Here is a 19,653-nt window from a genome sequence, read left to right as displayed (position 1 = left end):
TCATCGATCGTAACTCGGCTTCTACGCATGAAAATGTGCCCTAGAAGATCTCCTTTTAAAGCTTAATAAATAGGCTTCCAAACAAAGTTTGTCAAATTACTTTATCCTCATTTTTTTAAAGTTATACCCATTTGAAGTTATAATTTTCTTAAAAAAACTGTACATTAATTTGTTTATGAGGGTTTAAAGCAAATTTGAGCTATATACATTTATACTTTAATTAACAATAATGATAGAAGAACTTAAAAGAACATTTTGAGCTTAAGAAAATGTTCGTAAGTTTATTTTTGGCCAAGAGCTCGATATTTTAATAGCGCGCTCTGAGGCGCAAGATCGGCTCACCGCCTAAAGTTTCACGCGCTAACTTCTAGATGCAAATTATAATTTATATATACTCGTATATACCTATACGTTATCTTCATTTTTCATTTTTAAAGATCCTAATAAAATTTTATCATATAATTCGTATAATTAAATCTTCATACTGTACCTCGCATCACCTTTCATTATATTTACTTTGTCTTCTATTTTTTGTGCTAAATGAGAAAAAAAAACATTAAAACTAGTATTTCAGAAATATAACCAAAAAGAAAAAGTAAGTTGATATTATTTATTAATACTATTTTTACAAACATTTTCTTTCTTGCATCTGCATCGAGGAATCGGGAATCTCAGCTTTTTTACATCTGCATAAGTTCTTAGAGCAACTTTTACAGTTACATAGTGGTACTGTCTGTCCTTGTAGGCAGTAAAACTATAACTTTTTGGGGCTTCAGAGTCTAATTATCTATTATGATATCCAAATAAAGTGGATCTAGTTCTTTTGCAGCATCATCAAGGCACGTCAATTTTGTGTATGCCGCCACAACATAAATGCTCGATTTATGCAATGATGATGCTGCAAAAGAGCTCGATCCATTTTTATATGGATATAGTTGTTCCTTTTTATCTTTGCCCCTGCGTCATGATTCATTTTCAAACAAATTAAATCAAAACATAAAGTGAAACGTACGTCTATGTGTACAGTATATTATAGTATACTGTATACACAATGTATATACACATCGACGTACGTTTCCCATTATGTTTTGACTTAGTTTGTTTGAAAATGAATCGTGACACATAGGCAAAGATAAAATGAAACAACTGTATCACATATTGGCTCATTTGCATGCGTAGAAGCCGTATTACGATCGATAAAGCGTCGAAAAATATTTACTTGACTGTGAGCCGATCTTGCGCCTCATAGCGCGCCATTAAAATATGGATATCTTGACGAAAAATAAACTTACGAACATTTTAATAAGCTTAAATTGTTCCTTTTGAGTTCTTCTATCATTATTGTTAAATATAGTATAAAGTTTTACAGCTCAAATTTACTTTAAACAAACCCTTATAAACAAATTAATGTACAATTTTTTTAAGAAAATTATAACTTCAAACGGGTATAACTTTAAAACAAATGAAGATAAAATAATATAACAAACTTTGTTTGGAATCCTATTAACAAAGCTTAAAAATGAGGCCCTTTAAGGCTTATTCGCATGCGTAGAAGCTGAGTTACGATCGATAAAGATTCGAAAAATACTTATTTTGCAATTTGCAATTTGCAATTTGCATTGTGCACTAATTTTACAATATCTTGAGTTCTAATTATTGGATTTAACTTTAATAAACGATTTTTTGTTCGTTTCTTATTAACGAACAAATTTTATTTGAAAAATTATTTTTATTCTCTTTTAGTTTATGAGCCAGAGCATTATAAACAATTTATAAAAAATTATATTGTTTATAGCAATTTTTTGACCACTCGGATCGAAATCCACCCTCGAAATTTGTAATCATCAGCCAAAAATCCATAAGAAACCGTTGAGTTTATCCATCAGAATTTAAAAGGAAACGGTGACCCCTCTGGTGCCTAGACTATATAACTGATCTTAATATTTTACATTTTATTATAATTAAAAGATAAGAATCCATAATTCTACCGTCTCTACATCCGCTCCTACCTTTTCCTTATTTTAGCAGGATCTTTTGAAAGGTCTCTCGATACCAATATGTAAATGATTAATATATGTAACATCGTACAAAAAATCTCATCCGCAGCATCGCTGGATGGGGCGCATTCTAAATAATATTCAATTTTATAAGACTCCAGGGAATCAAACTGAATTTTACCGATAGCATAGATTATGTTGGTTTTCCACATCCTAATCGCCATTTCTTCGATTTTTTCATTGCTGTTTTTATTTGTTCATTCCTCTGCAATCTAGGATGTCCTCTTTTCCTTCTACTTAGTTTCCATTTCTAAGGTCTCAGTAGTATTCCTGTCTCGTCCATCCTTCGCATATGTTCATACCACAGTAACTAATTTTCGTTTTCTATTTCGTCATTTAGTGCCTCCTTCACCTCATCATCATCATACAACCTCTTCTGTCCACTGCTGGACATAGGTCTCTCCCATTCTTCGCCACTCTTCACGGTTCTGTGCTTCTTGTTGCCATTTCTTGGATATTCGGTTAATGTCGTCCATCCAGCGTGTTGGTGGTCGTCCTCTGCTGCGTTTGTCTTTTCCTGGGCGCCAGTCAATTAGTTTTCTGGTCCATCTTGAGTCTTTCAGTCGCGCTATGTAACCTGCCCAATTCCATTTCAGCTTGGCTATACGTTCAACGACATCAGTGATGCCTGTTCTTTTCCTTAAGTCATAATTCCTTATTTTGTCTTTTTTTGTCACGCCGAGAATCGATCTTTCCATGCGCCTTTGTGCCACTCGCAATTTTAGTGCTGTTGTTTTTGTGAGCGTGAGAGTTTCTACTCCGTATGTCATAATAGGAAGAACGCATTGGTCAAATGTCTTCCGTTTCATAGCTGTCGGGATGTTGCTCTTAAAGATGTCTCTTAGTGAACCATACGCCGCGCAAGCAAGTGTTATTCGTCGTTGAAATTCGCAAGTCTGATTGGCCTTGCCTATTCTGATTTCATGACCGACATATATGTATTTTTCTGTCAATTCTACCACTTGATTCTGGATGGTTAGGTGTTCGCTGGGAACTAAATTTATCATAAATTTGGTCTTACTGATGTTCATTTTTAGACCTATTGTTGAAGATACGTTTTCTAATTCTAGTAGCATTTGTTGTGCTTCACCCAGATCTTCGGTAATAAGTACTATATCGTCGGCAAATCGCAGATGATTGAGCATTTCTCCATCTATTTTTATTCCTCTATTTTCCCACTTTAGCATTTTAAAGGCGTATTTGAGGACCGCTATAAACAATTTTCACCTCCTTCACCTCCTTCACATTAATTAGTTATATAATTTGTTTATTTTCACTTTTTCCATCAGTGTTAACCTTCTTCTCCAAAACATCATTTTCATTGGATTTATTCTGTTTTTCATTAATAAATTTATCACCCACGTCCCTAAGTCATATTATAGTAAGCAGCTTTTCACTATTGTCTTAAAGATTTGCTTTAATTGCACTTGTAATTATCTTGTCTTTCTTTATTTTATTTGTTTTCATTTGATCTGATGCTGTGAAGCCCCCCGCTCCTCCTAAGCAATATATTCTTCTGTTTGTTTTATTTACTTGATATTTATCTCCAGGTCTTCTACGGTGTTTTCAACGATCATAAATATATTGCGTTTTATCATGATTAATTTCGAAACCCCAGCTTCCAAATTGTTCTTCTGACTTTTTATTCGTGTAGAATGTAGATGATGTCGTCTTTGTCTTCTGCTAAAATTATTTGATCAGCGGTTAGGACAAAGCTATTGATACAGTTGGTGTCAATTTTCACTCCCGCCTCTCCACATTTCTTCTTCCAGTTTTTGATTGTTTCATCTCATAAACTTTAAGTAAGGTTGGTGACAGGCATCGTCCTTGTCGAAGTTATTTATAGACTTGAATAAATGCTATTGTTTTTTTATGAGCCGTTTATAGAAAATATATTATCAGTAACTATATGAACGTTCGGGACGAAAAGAGCTTAGTTCTTCAGAAGTTCGCTATATACGGTTCTTCTATCCTTTTTTATTGATTTTCAAATACAGCCTATCCACAGAAGATGTGATGCATACTCCCCTATAACTATAATTATAGGGGGGTCCTTTTTGTTTCCCTCTTTATGTACGGAGCTCACCTAGTCCAGTTTCCATTTCATCGGTATTTTACCATCAACTAAACATTTCTTAAATATTTTGTTTTAATTATTAGCCCGATCAGAAAACACAAAACTTTACGAAAACCTCAAAAAAAAAGGAAGGATGAAAATTTGGGAAAAAAGTTTAGAATTCTACATCCCCTCAATTTTACAAAAATGGAGGGGAATCCCCCTTCTCGGGGTGAAAAATATACACTCACCGGCACAAAATTCCGCCATCCAGAATTTTTGATTAAGTTTGACAATCTATAACTTTATTATTTGGGCTCCGATTTTCAAGATTCTTGCACCAGTTTGTAACTACATGCATTGATATGGTTTGGTATTATTCCGGTAACAAAAAAATATTACTTGCATGATATTATACAGGGGTGAATGGAAGCGTTGTATTTTCTCCTAACTTTAAAAAATTCTGTGGAAAAATGGAATAGCTGATTTTGTTTCATAGTCCTGTCATATTATCCCGGAGGTATCACTAAAATTTTGTTTTTTGATTTATCCGAATATCTCTTTTTTTGTAAGAGCTGTACCATTTTTTGCAAATAAAAATACTGATTGACTCATAAGATAGAATTGATGGATTCGACCGCTACTTGATGGAAGTTCATTTTATCTCACAATAAAACGCTGAAAACTTTTGTTTTCTATACTTCCACAAAATTTATTATTTACAACTATGTGACTACAGCTGTTTCGGCAGAGTACCTTTCTCAAGTGGTATAATTTACAATGTGTTTGCCTTTTTAAGTCTCTAACTGAAGAGGTTGAGGAGTGGGGAGCTCTTTGTCCCGAGTTGGTCATTCAGAATTATATCTGTATTTTTCAGTTTATTAATTTCCATAGATTCTAAAAAAGATAGCTTAAGGCCTTTATTTTGGATATGCAGAATTTGAAACTCTTCATTGAAAGAATGATTATAATCTAGAAGGTGAAGTGCGTATGTAGAAGTGTCTGTTTTTCTATTGTTGAAAGCCCTTTTATGTTCTGCTATCCGTTTGTCAAAAGTTCTGCCAGTTTGACCGATGTACGTTTTTGGACAGTCACCACAAGTTAGTTTGTACACACCACTCTGTAGTTGCTTTCTCTTTCGGCTTTTATTGTTCTTAATATATTTGCTTAAGTCGTTGTTAGTTCTGAAAGCTGGTATTATTCCTTTCTTTTTTAGTTCTTTCTGTGGTGGTGGATACACTCTATTTTAGTCACTATTCTCACTATTTTAAATCTCTCCATAAGAAAAACTCCATAAGAAAGCCCTGAAGTTAGTGTATCCACCACCACAGGAAGAACCCAGTACCTTCTGCTCTCTCACATATACTGGCAAGATAACAACAAAAATAGCCAGATACATAAAAAAGAAAGGAATAATACCAGCTTTCAGAACTAACAACAACTTAAGCAAATATATTAAGAACAATAAAAGCCGAAAGAGAAAGCAACTACAGAGTGGTGTGTACAAACTAACTTGTGGTGACTGTCCAAAAACGTACATCGGTCAAACTGGCAGAACTTTTGACAAACGGGTAGCAGAACACAAAAGGGCTTTCAACAATAGAAAAACAGACACTTCTACATACGCACTTCACCTTCTAGATCATAATCATTCTTTCAATGAAGAGTTTCAAATTCTGCATATCCAAAATAAAGGCCTTAAGCTATCTTTTTTAGAATCTATGGAAATTAATAAACTGGAAAATACAGATATAATTCTGAATGACCAACTCAAGACAAACAGCTCCCCACTCCTCAACCTCTTCAGTTAGAGACTTAGAAAGGCAAACACATTGTAAATTATATCACTTGATAAAGGCACTCTGCCGAAACAGCTTTAGTCACATAGTTGTAAATAATAAATTTTGTGGAAGTATAGAAAACAAAAGTTTTCAGTGTTTTATCATAAGATAGAGGTTAGATTTATAAGATTAAAATGGTCCGCATACAGCCCAGATCTTAATCCTATTGAGAATTTATAAGATGAACTAAAAAAAGCTATTCGCCGTCATCCTAGCCCTCCCGAAAATTTGGTACAGTTATGGTCCTGGTAGAGGAATATCGGGCTATTCCCCAGGCAAGGATAACACATCTTTATTCGATGCTAAACAGATTGCGAGCAGTCGTTGCTGCAAGAGGTGGACATTATACCCGCTATTGATTGTTTTCTTTTGTTGTTAATTTTGTTTTGTTTTGTTAATTTTAATGCATTTGATATGTTTTATTTAATTAACCTTCAAAGCAGTGCTTTTATTTACAGCTCTTACAAGAAAAGAAATATTCGGTTAATTCAAAAAACAAAACATTAGTGATACCTCCAGGATAATACAAAAGGAATATGAAACAAAATCATCCCTCCAATTTTTCCACAGAATTTTTTAAAATTAGGAGATAAAACAACGCTTCCATTCACCCCCGTATAATTCCATCTAAACAAAAAATTTTTGTTACCGGAATAATAACAAAGGACATCAATATCTGTACCTACAAGCTGATGTATGAATCTTGAAAATCGGAGTACAGATAATAAAGTTATAGATTTTCAAACTTAATCAAATATTTTGGGTGGCGGAATTTTGTGCCAGTGAGTGTACATTCAAAATAAATGGGGAATTAGATAAACTGACTAATTCAAGGCAACTTTTGTTCTATAGAGTTTTTTCACTAAGGCAATACTTTTCGAGTTATTTGCGAGTGAATATGTTCATTTTAAAGAAAAAAAACATGTTTTTGGACGGATTTTCCCAAATAACTTAAAAAGTAAGTATTTTATCGCAAAAAATATTCCTAGCAAAAATTTAGCTTATAAAAAAGTGAAAAAAATGGTGTAACATGAAGTCTGTTGACCCAGCAGAAGCAGAGTTGTAGCTAGTGAGAAGTTGGTTCGTTTTCGTCAAATTTCAAATCGAATATTTCGACGTGAAATAACCAAAAAACGGAGCACGTTTAGGGAGAAACTCATTACACCTTTTTGGTTGTTTAAAAAAAGGTTTATTTTTGTTTTTTGAAAAAACTTCTAACATTAAAAGTAAGTCAGTTAGGCTCAAAATATTGTTGGCCCCTGCTATTTTTTGGTAAAAAAATCGCGAAAACCACCCCCTAATTAGCATCATAAAATAAAATTAATCGTTACCGCTGTAATGTACCTACCTACTCATATGTACGATATTAATATACCTACGTATTTTTATATAGTTTTTAGTCACCCGGTATATGTTATTTACAATTATGAAAAGTTTCTCATGTTTAAATCACTAATATTTGCTATTAAAAATCAGAATCAATAATATTCATAATTATTTTTCCCATTTAAAATAAATAAGTCTCTCTAGTTTATTTGTCTAATAGATACTTCGTATCTATAAGTAACAATAATATATTTCGCCAATTTCTTTGTTCGATAAACTATCCGTATTTGCTATTTTAATATTAATATTTGAGTCCAATCTCTTGTACTCAAATCCATCCAAAACCTCGTTAAATAATTGTAGATAACAGAACCTATAAATTCATAGTTTTAAGAAATAAACGGAACATTGTAATTTTCATTTTCCAGTATAATAAATTAATCCACGTCATTCTACGTAATTTTATTCTAATAAGAAGAATTAGTGCGGAGAAGAATTAGCAGCTTAGTATTCCATAACAAAAAAGTGGTGTCAGAAGTGGGATCTCAGTAACAGAGTTCCTCTGGTTGCTGAGAGAAAGAAAAGCTGAGGAAATTTCGAATTGGCTTATTTCCTTCGAGGAATCATTCGGAAGAAACTGTCAGTGTGGAAAATTCGCCACTACAACTGTTTACATTAGGGTCCAGTACAAATCCAATGCTAAGCCCAAGTTACTACTACCCTATTGTAGTAACAATCTGAAGTAGAGGTGAACCAGGAATAAGAGACTATGCGACTAACCATAAAATTATTATTCTGCATGTAAGTACATTCTTTCTTAAATTCTGTCTCATACCTATATACTAAGTCATAAAAAAAGTAAAAGATTGTAAACGTATGTCTACCATATATCCTGATATAAGCAACTTATTTGACGAACAAATACCTTCTCCCGACTCAAATTCTTTCTCAAATTCTACTACTTCTAATTCTAATAACATGTCATTATCAACTGAAATAGCTGAAAAACTTCTTATAAGATTCGATGGTATAAAATCAAAATTATACGAATTCATAGATAATTGTGATAAATCTTACAATCTAGTAAATCCACAATCCAAAGCAATTTTATTAGCCATTATAGAAACTAAATTAACTGATAAAGCTAGGGCCATAACTAGAAACCGAACATTTGATGAATGGAAAGATTTAAAAGACTTCTTATTAGATGCTTATTCTGAACGCCGAACGGAAGGTCAGTGGCAATGGGAATTACATTCCTTACGTCAGATGCCCAGTGAAAATGTAATGTCATTTTCAAATAAGGTTGAGAACTGTTATATAAAATTAATAAATACACTTGATCCAAATTTATCTCCAGATGCAAGAAATGCTTGTACTAAACTTTTAAAAAATCAAGCACTAAATGTCTTTATCCGAGGATTAAACAAATACCTCTCTATTCTTTTCAAAGCCCGAAATCCAGATTCCTTAGAAAAAGCTGTTGCTGTAGCAGTTGCCGAAGAACAGGAACAGTTGTTATCAAGGCAAGAAATTTTTAGACCATTTTGTAATATTTGTAAACGAAATAACCATTCCTCAAACAACTGTCGATATAAAAACAATTCAGATAGAAATATTAGGCATTTTCAAAATTCTAGTTTTCAAAATCCAAAATATCCTAATACAAATCTTCAAAAACCAAATTTTCAAAATCGAAATTATAAACCCTCAAATTCAAATTCAAATTCCGATTTTCCTCCAAACTTAAGAAAAGATTATATCAACACTTCCCCACGTTTTTGTAGATACTGCAAAAACCCAGGTCATGTTATAGAAGAATGTAGAAAACGCGAATTTAATAATAAAAACAAAATATCCAACAAATCCTTTAAACTTACAGAGTCCTCGACAAGCAGCGGTCGATTCTCGAGGAGTTCGTTCAGTTCAGGCCGTATCGCAACCATCAACTTCTCAGTCACTTCCTATGTAGATTTACCCATAGTAAATAATAATTGTAATCAACTCTTTTGCAAGTTTCTAATCGATACAGGTGCAGATATTTCTTTAATTAAATATTCAAAAATACTAGATCTTCCAAAAATTTATTCCGAATCTCTTACTCTACGAGGTATTGATAAAAATGTCTTAAATCCAAATAAAACTGTATGTAGTTGTAACGTAAATTTCAAGGTTAAAGATTTTGTCCAAAGTCATGTTTTCTATGTCGTAGAAGACGATTTTCCTCTTCATTTTGACGGTATACTAGGTAGCGATTGTTTTGAAATAAATAAATGTCAAATTGATTATAAAGAAAACAAACTAAACTTTGAAAATTGTTCTATTCCAATTGAATATATAAAATTTCCATAAAATAACAATGACGAAATTCTGAGAGATCAAAATATCGAGACAAATTATAATACTGATGAAATAATTACTTATGACTCTAAATCCACAGAAGATCATTCTTATTTAGAAACCTCAAATGATATCCAAATAACCTTAAGTAGTAGTAGTCCAATTCAATCTAACTCTGAAATCAGAGAAAATTCAAGTGTAAATGTGAAAAATCAAATGAGAATGAGATATGCACAAATAAAATTTCTAGCTCTTCACTAAATTATAAATCAAAATTCTATTCAGACTTTCAGTCCAAGAAGACTCATACATTCGAACAAAGCTCAAATTCTAACTCAAAAAGTAATAAAATTATTCTAGCTCCCAGAACTGAAGCAATTTGGGTGATAAAGTAGCGATCAACAGGTAGCCAAAACGCGTTCCAAGATTGCGGCTGTAATTTTGAATATTTTTTCGAGATATTTGGCACACGTATTCGTATTATAATAAAGAATGGCGGTACAGAGCCCAATTTGAAAAATATATTAATATGTGGAAATTACTCTGTAATTAAATACAGTATTAAAAAAACGAGCCTGTACCGCCATTAAGAAGAACAAAAAAAATACACTTTCTTCAAATAAACTTTTTTATCCGATGCCTAGATTTTGTGTCATTTTGGAACTACTAATGAAATAAAAAATTTTAGTAGTTCCAAAATGACACAAAATCTAGACATCGGATAAAAAAGTTTATTTGAAGAAAGTGTATTTTTTTGTTCTTCTTAATGGCGGTACAGGCTCGTTTTTTTAATATTGTATTTAATTACAGAGTAATTTCCACATATTAATATATTTTTCAAATTGGGCTCTGTACCGCCATTCTTTATTATATTACGAATACGTGTGCCAAATATCTCGAAAAAATATTCAAAATTACAGCCGCAATCTTGGAACGCGTTTTCGCTACCTGTTGATCGCTACTGTTTCCTCTTAAAGTAATAAATAACGAATTAAGCGAAGGATTATGTCCCGAACGCGAAATCCTTAAAGGTGTATTTTTATGCCCTAGTGTTGTTAAGGTAAAAAATGATTTCTTTTTAACTTCAATCGCAAACACTACCGAAACGGATGTTGAATTAAAAGATATTCAAGTAGCAATAGAAAAAATTTCAAATTTACAAAGCAATGCAAACATACGAAAAATGTCTTCTTATAAAGATAATACGAATTCTAACAGAATTGCTAAGTTAAAAAATGCCTTGAAAACAGAATATTTAAATAGTGAAGAAAAATTATCTTTAATTTCTATTTGCAAGGAGTACAATCACATATTTTATCTTGAAGGAGATCAACTTACCAGTACAAATGCCATAACCTGCAAAATTTCTTTAAATTCTAATGTACCTATTAGCACTAAATCATACAGGCATACAGGTATTCTGAAGTACACAAACATGAAGTCGAAACTCAAATAAGAGGTATGCTAGATCAAGGTATTATCGAAGAATCAACGTCGCCGTTTAATTCGCCCCTCTGGGTTGTGCCAAAAAAGGCCGATGCTTCAGCAAAGAAAAAATGGCGAATTGTTATAGACTATCGACGACTAAATGATATTACTATAGGAGATTTATTTCCACTTCCGAATACAGTCGATATATTAGACCAATTGCGTCATTCAAAATATTTTTCAACAATAGATTTAACATCAGGATTTCACCAGATCGAAATGGAACCTGAGGATTCTCCAAAGTCTGCTTTTTCAACTCCTTCTGGACATTATCAATATTCACGAATGCCATTTGGATTAAAAAATGCTCCCAGTATTTTTCAAAGGCTAATGAATACTGTCCTCTCAGGAATACAAAATTATAGGTGTTTTGTCTATCTCGACGATATAGTCATTCATGCGGATACATTAGAAAATCATAATAAAAGATTAAAAGAAGTATTCGAAAGATTGTTTACATTTAACTTAAAAATACAGCCAGATAAGTGCGAATTTTTTCGTCGCGAAGTAATGTATTTAGGACACTTAATAACTGAATTTGGTGTCAAATTGGACGAAAAGAAAATATGTGCTCTTACAGATTTTCCTATACCCAGAACACAAAAAGATATTAAGAGCTTTTTAGGTCTCACTGGTTATTATAGACGCTTTATAAAAAATTTCAGTGCTTTAACACAACCTTTAACAAAATTGCTGAGAAAAAATGTTGAATTTAATTGGACAAGCATTCAACAAGAGTCATTTGAGAACCTGAAATCAATACTTTGTTCAGAACCAATACTCCAATATCCAGATTTGATTTTACCAAACCCTTTGTCTTAACAACGGATGCTAGTAATTATGCAATAGGGTCCATACTTTCTCAGAGTAAAGTACCAGATGATTTACCTATTGCTTATGCTAGTCGTACCTTGAACAAAGCAGAATCAAACTATAGCACAACAGAAAAAGAATTGCTTGCAATTGTATGGAGTGTTAAACACTTTAGACCATATCTGTACGGAAATAATTTTTTCATTTATGCGGATCATAAACCACTCACATGGCTATTTAATGTAAAAGACCCTGGATCAAGACCTGTTAGGTGGAGATTACCATTAGAAGAATATTGAAATTATTTCTGTGCTCTGTGCGTAAAGAGAGTTTAATCCTAAAACACCGTTTTGAGATAAACGCGTTTAAAGTTTGCAACGTCCGTGGCGCACTTAATAACTCATTAGTGTACAGTGTGTTAAGTCCCAAAATTGTGGGACATAACACACTGAGTCTTCCTGTTTCTTAAATAGTCATGCGTCTAAGTTCAGGACTTAAACGCTTTACACATATTGTTTTTCATTAATATCTCAGTTTAGAAATGGAATTGGACTTGACAAATTTTACACACATGTCTGTAGATATCAAATTCTAACATACAGATAGTGCATTTTCTAATTTCGACCATTTTTGGACTTAACTCGCTTTACGCACAGAGCACAGATTTATAAACCAGGTAAATTAAATCAAAATGCTGATTGTTTAAGTCGTCCTCCTTTAACCACATCTGAAACAAATATTTGTTTAGTAAACAAAAATCCGACAACAGCCACCTTACAAATAAACCAATTGAGTAAATAAAACAATGACACTTATTCACAGTTGTTATCTAAATCCGAAACTATATTAATAACAAATGATAATATAAAAGAAATAAGTGAAAAGGTAACATCATTCTCACAAAATTTAGCATTGTTTGTTTCCGTAGATTTAAATTTTAATGAGATCGTTCAAAAGCCACTAAATAAACAATTCAATCATATAGAAAAATCAGAAGCCAAAAATCCAAGACTAAATGGCATTATATATATTTCTGATCAAAATAAAAACTTTTAATACATCTTTATAAAAAATCATTAGTGGGACAATACCTCTTACGAAGACATATTTAATTCCCTAGTAAAATTAAGAGACTGGTTATTAAACGATAAAATCTCAAAAATTTGACTACCCAGAATAACTTTAAGCTACGATAAATTAAGTTGGGGAAAATTAGATCTATGATTAGATTTATTTTTAGAAAAACCGATATATCTATTATTATTTTTTATGATATATTAACAACTCCTGAACCTGAAGAAATAACTACAATATTACAAGAAAACCACACCAGTCCTACGGTTGGACACTCTGGTTTTCATCGGACATACAATCGTATAAAAAAACATTTCAGATGGAATAATATGAAAAATGATATAAAAAAAGTTTATAAAAACATGTAAATCTTGTCAGAAAAATAAACTCGTTAGGAAAAAATTCGTAAAACCTATGGAGATAACAACAACAAGCTCAAATCCATTAGAAAAGATATTTTAGACATAGTAGGTCCTTTACCTTTAACTCAGTCAGGTAACAAGTTCATATTAACATTACAAGATGATTTTACAAAATTTTCTCAAGCCTATGCAATCCCGAATCATGAAACGAAGACTATCGCTGAAAATCTAGTTCGTGGATTTATTTGCAAGTTTGGAAAACCCGATATAATAGTTACTGATCAAGGCCGAGATTTTACTTCTAATTATTTGCTCAAATCGCCAAACTTTTTAAAATCAAACATATAAATTGTACTACTTATCATCCAGAATCAAATGCTGCATTAGAAAGGAGTCACGTTACTTTAGCAGACTATCTTAAACATTATATTAATGCTGATCAATCCGATTGGGACGAGTGGCTAGATTTTGCTATGTTTTCATATAACACAACTAATCATACTTCAACCAAGTTCACACCATATGAACTAATATTTGGATATACACCTAATCTGCCTAGCAGTATAATAAGACCAGTAGAATTTAAATATACATATGAGGATTATCTAGATAATTTAACACTTAAGCTTAGAAAACCTCATGAGTTGCCAAAAACAAATCTATTAGAATCTAAAGTAATCAGTAAAAAATATTATGACCAAAAAATTAATGACACAATTTTCTCAGAAGGACAATTAGTATATCTCCAAAATAAGCAAACAAAGAAAGGTCAAACGAAGAAATTTACACAAAATTATAATGGGCCATATAAAATTCTGGAGATAAATTCTCCTGTAAATTGTACAATTTTAGTAAATAAGAAACCAATAAAAGTTCATATGAATAGATTGAAACATGCTTTTGTTTCAGGCATGCAATAATATGGTTGACAAATGCTGAGCAAATCCACAAGCAATACACCAACACTCCTATCAACAAATCACCTGGAATCTATTACGAACACATAAAAAATGTTCAATTTATTGAAACTCATTGGAACATATTAAGTCATATTCCTTTACAACCTTTTACAGACAAATTAAATTTTGTAGATCTCACCTATCAAAAAACATTAAGACTGTGTCAAAACAAACCAGTTCTTACTGAATTACGATTATGTGATACTTCACTAAAACTTTTGGGACAAATCATACCTAGACTCTTCCAAGATGAACAAACTTTAAAAAATCTAATTCTGCATGAACATTCTAGACCAAAACGAGCTCTATTTAATGCAATTGGATATGTTTTTAGGACTTTATTCGGTACCTTAGACAGTGATGATGCGTAAAATTTCAATAATGCTATTAACAAAGCTGAAAGTAACGAAAATCATCTTCTTGATTTACTAAAACAACAAATTCATGTAGTAAAAGCCACGATTGCAAATTTTAATAACTCTATTACGAATCTAGACCGAAACAAAGTGATTTTTGATAAAAATTTCGAATCAATAACGAATTACACAGATAAAATTAATAATAAATATTTTAATTTAGACTTAAAACAAAAAATAGAAGAACATTTTACCTTACTAAATTTCTTTATAACAGAATTACAACAAGAATATTCTACTTTAATAAAAATTGTTCTATTTGCAAGAAATAATAACCTTCATCCTTCTGTTATAACACCTGACCAACTAATTCAAGAATTATCTAAAACAGTAACGCATTTGTCTAGTACATCGACTTATCCATTTCCATTGACTATCGATTATGCTCATAAATATTTCGAAATTATTTTACTTAAATATAGATATTTTGATAACAAAATTTTAATTACGGTTAGTATACCTTTGGTTAGTAATACTCATTATTCTCTCTTTAAACTAATATCTCTTCCTATAATTCATCTAACATTAAAGGAAACTTACCTTTATTCTACCATCTGTCAAATATCTTGTTCTTTCAGAAAATAGAAACATTTATGTTACTATTGATACATTAGAAGACTGTTATTCATTAGATGAGGAAAAACTTATTTGCAAAAATCCTGATACTTTCCGATTTACACACGTTAATCCAATTTGTGAAACCGAATTGTTAACTTCAATAACAAACATACCGTCTAGTTGCGATACTCGTATAATTCAAACGGAATATGAAATTTGGCATAAATTAAGTAAACCAAATTCTTGGATATACATTTTACCTAAACCAACAGATTTGACTTTAAGCTGTCAGACTAGTACGCCAATATCTATTGTTTTTTCAAACACTGGTATTTTTTCTACCTCGAATAATTGCAAAACCTACACTGGTTCAACTATTTTGATATCGGTCTCAAATCCAAAAGAAAGTAATTTTCAGTCTATCATTCCAGATTTATTTCTTCCAGAAGTCTGTTGTGATGATATTAAGATAAATAATGAATCCAAATTACACCTTGTTCCCTTACAATTAAATAATCTTGACCGAGATGCATTAAATTTAGCAAGCCATAAACTAGATAATTTAGAGAAAATCGCATCAGAAACAAATATTAATTTTTCAGACACAATAAAAAATAGTTCTTATTTCACTTATGTAATCTTAATTTTGATAAAATATCTGTTACTTTATATCTTATACAGGATAATTAAATATTTTTACCGCCGACTTCGTCGAAATTTGTCACATAGTTGTCAACAAATCACAAATTGTTTAACACTAAATATATGTCAAAGTAAACGAAAACATGTAAATGAGACAGATTTAAGTATAGAGTGTAAACATCATAAAGACAATTACAGTGAATCCAAAAAGTGCGAAGAGACTAGTTTCACAGAGACTACACCGATAAGACGAAGTGAAAGATTATCAAGACTAAAAGAAAATATTTAAATGTGTCAAAACAAAATAATAATGTACACAAATGTTTTTACCATTTGAATGAAAATTCATTTAACAATTATTTTCATTCTTACAAAAGGAGGTGTAATGTACCTACCTACTCATATGTACGATATTAATATACCTATGTATTTTTATATAGTTTTTAGTCACCCGGTATATGTTATTTACAATTATGAAAAGTTTCTCATGCTTAAATCACTAATATTTGCTATTAAAAATCAGAATCAATACTATTCATAATTATTTTTTCCCATTTAAAATAAATAAGTTTCTCTAGTTTATTTGTCTAATACTTCGTATCTATAAGTAACAATAATATATTTCGCCAATTTCTTTGTTCGATAAACTATCCGTATTTGCTATTTTAATATTAATATTTGAGTCCAATCTCTTGTACTCAAATCCATACAAAACCTCGTTAAATGATTGTAGATAACAGAACCTATAAATTCATAGTTTTAAGAAATAAACGGTACATTGTAATTTTCATTTTCCAGTATAATAAATTAATCCACGTCATTCTACGTAATTTTATTCTAAAAAGAAGAATTAATCCGAAGAAGAATTAGCAGCATAGTATTCCATAACACCGCTTTACAAATTACTTTTCTTTTGTATTCTTTATTTATATGATCTGTAAGGTTCAACGGTTCAAAGTGCCTATTTTTGAAAAAGCTGTAGTTAAAATGGCTTGAACGAGTCACTAATCACGAGTTTATTCAAATTTAGAACATCCATAGCATAACCAATTTTTGTCTACTGTCTATTAGGAAAACAAAAAATTCAAAATATTCAAAAAAGCAAAACGTACATTTTATTATTCTTTGAGATTTTTAGTACTAATAATTTTTAAGTTATTTTGAAAGAAAAATGGAATTGTTTTCAAATATATAAAAAATTTATTTTACAACCAAATTTTTTCAAAATGGAGCACTTTGAACACCAATTAAACTTATAGATCATATTTATAAAAAATACAAAAGCAAAGTAATTTGTGAAGCGGTAACGATTAATTTTATTTGGGATGGTAATTAGGGGGTGGTTTTCGCGATTTTTTTACCAAAAAATAGCAGGGGCCAACAATATGTTGAGCCTAACTGACTTACTTTTAATGTTAGAAGTTTTTTCAAAAAAAAAACAAAAATAAACTTTTTTAAACACTTTAAAAAAGTTGTAATTAGTTTTCCCCGAAAAGTTCTCAGTTTTTTTGTTATTTCACGTTGAAACATTTGATTTGAAATTTGACGAAGAAGAACCTACTTCTTACTGGCTACAACTCTGCTTCTACTGGGTCAACAGACTTCATGTGAAAGTTTGACTTTTGCGAAGTTTGACTTTTTTCACCGCAAATTATTTGCGAAAAACCGTCCAAATACAATTTTTTTTTCTTAAAAATGAACATATTCACTTGCAAATAACTCGAAAAGTATTGACTTAGTGAAAAAACTTTATTGAACAAAAGTTGCTTAGAATTAGTCATTTTATCCAATTCCGCATTTATTTTGAATGTATATTTTTCACCCCCGAGAACGGGATATTCCCCTCCATTTTACAAAAATGGAGGAGAATTTACCCCATTTTTGTAAAATGGAGGGGACGCAGAATTGTAAACTTTTCCTCATATAATAATAGACAATTTCAACTACCTATTCCCAAATTTTCTTCCTTCCTTTATTTTTTTGGGGATTAGATTGTTCTTTAATAAGGCTATATTGTATTGTATTCTTATATATTCTTTATTAGAAATAAGACACTTAATTAAAACAGGTGCTGGTGTCATATGATAATTTGAAAAGGTGAAAAAGGGGTTAAAAGTAAAATTAATCAATTAAATTGTGTGTATATGAAATGAAATATCTGCGGTACCTTTTATGATGTCTTCTTCTTCTTCTTCTTCTTCTTCTTCTTCTTCTTAGTCGATTAAAGCTGGGAGCGGTTGGCATTGGCTTTAGTTTAAAAGTATACAAAAAAAACTGTGATTTCACAAGGAATGTCTATACACATCTCGCATCTGAGGGATGCGCGTATGTGTATCGCTTCCACAGACTGTCTTAAGTGACCTTTGAGCCTGGGGGTAGTGCAGGACCGTATTGGTACGTAACATACACACACATGATTAAACAACAAAAAAATGAATAATAATAAAACTTAGAATATTAATTACTAATTACATATATAAAAGAAAAATATGTGGAGGGAGGGAACATTCCCTCCCACCAAAATGCATATTTGCATTTTAATCAATATATGGTAGAGGGCATAGCTTCACTAAAGGTCGCCTAAATTCACCCTTCGCGGTTTGTACAATAGCGACGCGAGCAACACTATCTTTGCCGCAAATTAAAGTTTTAATTCGACCCATTTCCCATTGTAAGGGAGGCTTGGTCTCATCAAAAATTAAGACGAGTGTACCTATATTAGGATTCCCTCATTTTTATGCCACTTTGTGCGTTGATGAAGAGTATGTAAATATTCTCTACTCCATCTTCGCCAAAAGTCTGCATGTAATCGTTGCAGTAATTGCCAACGATTTAATCTATTTAAATTAACATCACTGTAATCGTGATCGGGAATGATCTTTAGGGGTTTCAATGTCAAAAAATGACCAGGTGTCAACACTGAAAAATCATTTGGATCATTACTGACAGGACATAAAGGACGACTTTTTAAGACAGCCTCTATTTGAATGAGTAACGTATTAAATTCCTTATACGTTAAAACTTGTTCGCCTATGACCCTATACAAATGAGTTTTTACGCTTTTTATACCTGCTTCAAACAATCCACCAAAATGGGAAGCTGAAGGGGGATTTAAATGCCATGTAATTACGTTGTCTTTATCAAACTGTGACTTAATGTCCTCTAGATATGATTTTGCGCCTACAAAATTTGTTCCGCAATCTGAATATATAACAGAGCAACGTCCTCGACGTGCTATAAGACGCCTAAATGCGGCTAAAAATGCCTCTGTACTAAGCTCAGATACCAATTCCAAGTGCAAGGCCTTAGTGGCAAAGCATACAAAGAGACAAATATAGGCTTTGGTGCGTTTAGCATTTTTGAGTTTATTGGCCCGTATCAGAAAGGGGCCCCCAAAATCGACGCCAACGCAAGAAAATGGTTTCACCTTGGATATCCGTAGGTCGGGAAGAGCTCCCATGAGTGGCTGATAATTCGAAGGTTTTAGTCTCCAACAGGAAATACATTTTGAAATGACACTACGAATAACACGTTTGGACGAAATTATCCAAAAGTTTTGTGACAAGGCGAAGTGCGTACCTTGAATGCCTGCATGAAGATGTACAACATGAATTTCTGAGATGAGGAGTTTACAAAGTTACCTTTGGAAGGCAAAAGAGGAGGAAAGCGCTTGTCATATGCTAATTCTGATTGGCTAAGTCTTCCACCCACTCATAGAAGA

The 19,653-nt window shown here is 31.7% G+C and overlaps 3 protein-coding genes across 5 annotated transcripts in view; all 3 read left to right on the top strand.

The window, feature by feature from the left end:
* Positions 1–19,653, top strand: part of LOC114335268 (uncharacterized) — a 511,010-nt gene that overhangs the window by 467,087 nt on the left and 24,270 nt on the right. The gene's annotated exons all lie outside the window — the stretch shown is intronic.
* On the top strand, positions 7,810–14,823 carry LOC126883161 (uncharacterized). The gene is made up of 2 exons (XM_050648410.1): positions 7,810–8,081; positions 14,267–14,823. Exons 1-2 carry the CDS (start codon positions 8,050–8,052, stop codon positions 14,685–14,687), a joined length of 453 nt encoding a protein of 150 aa, XP_050504367.1. The 5' UTR covers positions 7,810–8,049; the 3' UTR covers positions 14,688–14,823.
* Positions 8,088–10,081, top strand: LOC126883160 (uncharacterized). The gene has a single exon (XM_050648407.1). It carries the CDS (start codon positions 8,157–8,159, stop codon positions 9,630–9,632), a length of 1,476 nt encoding a protein of 491 aa, XP_050504364.1. The 5' UTR covers positions 8,088–8,156; the 3' UTR covers positions 9,633–10,081.

This window comes from Diabrotica virgifera, chromosome 4, assembly GCF_917563875.1.
Source record: "Diabrotica virgifera virgifera chromosome 4, PGI_DIABVI_V3a".
NCBI lineage: Eukaryota > Metazoa > Arthropoda > Insecta > Coleoptera > Chrysomelidae > Diabrotica > Diabrotica virgifera.
Note: the sequence above shows the minus strand (reverse complement) of the source record. Positions and strands in the feature narration are given on the sequence as shown.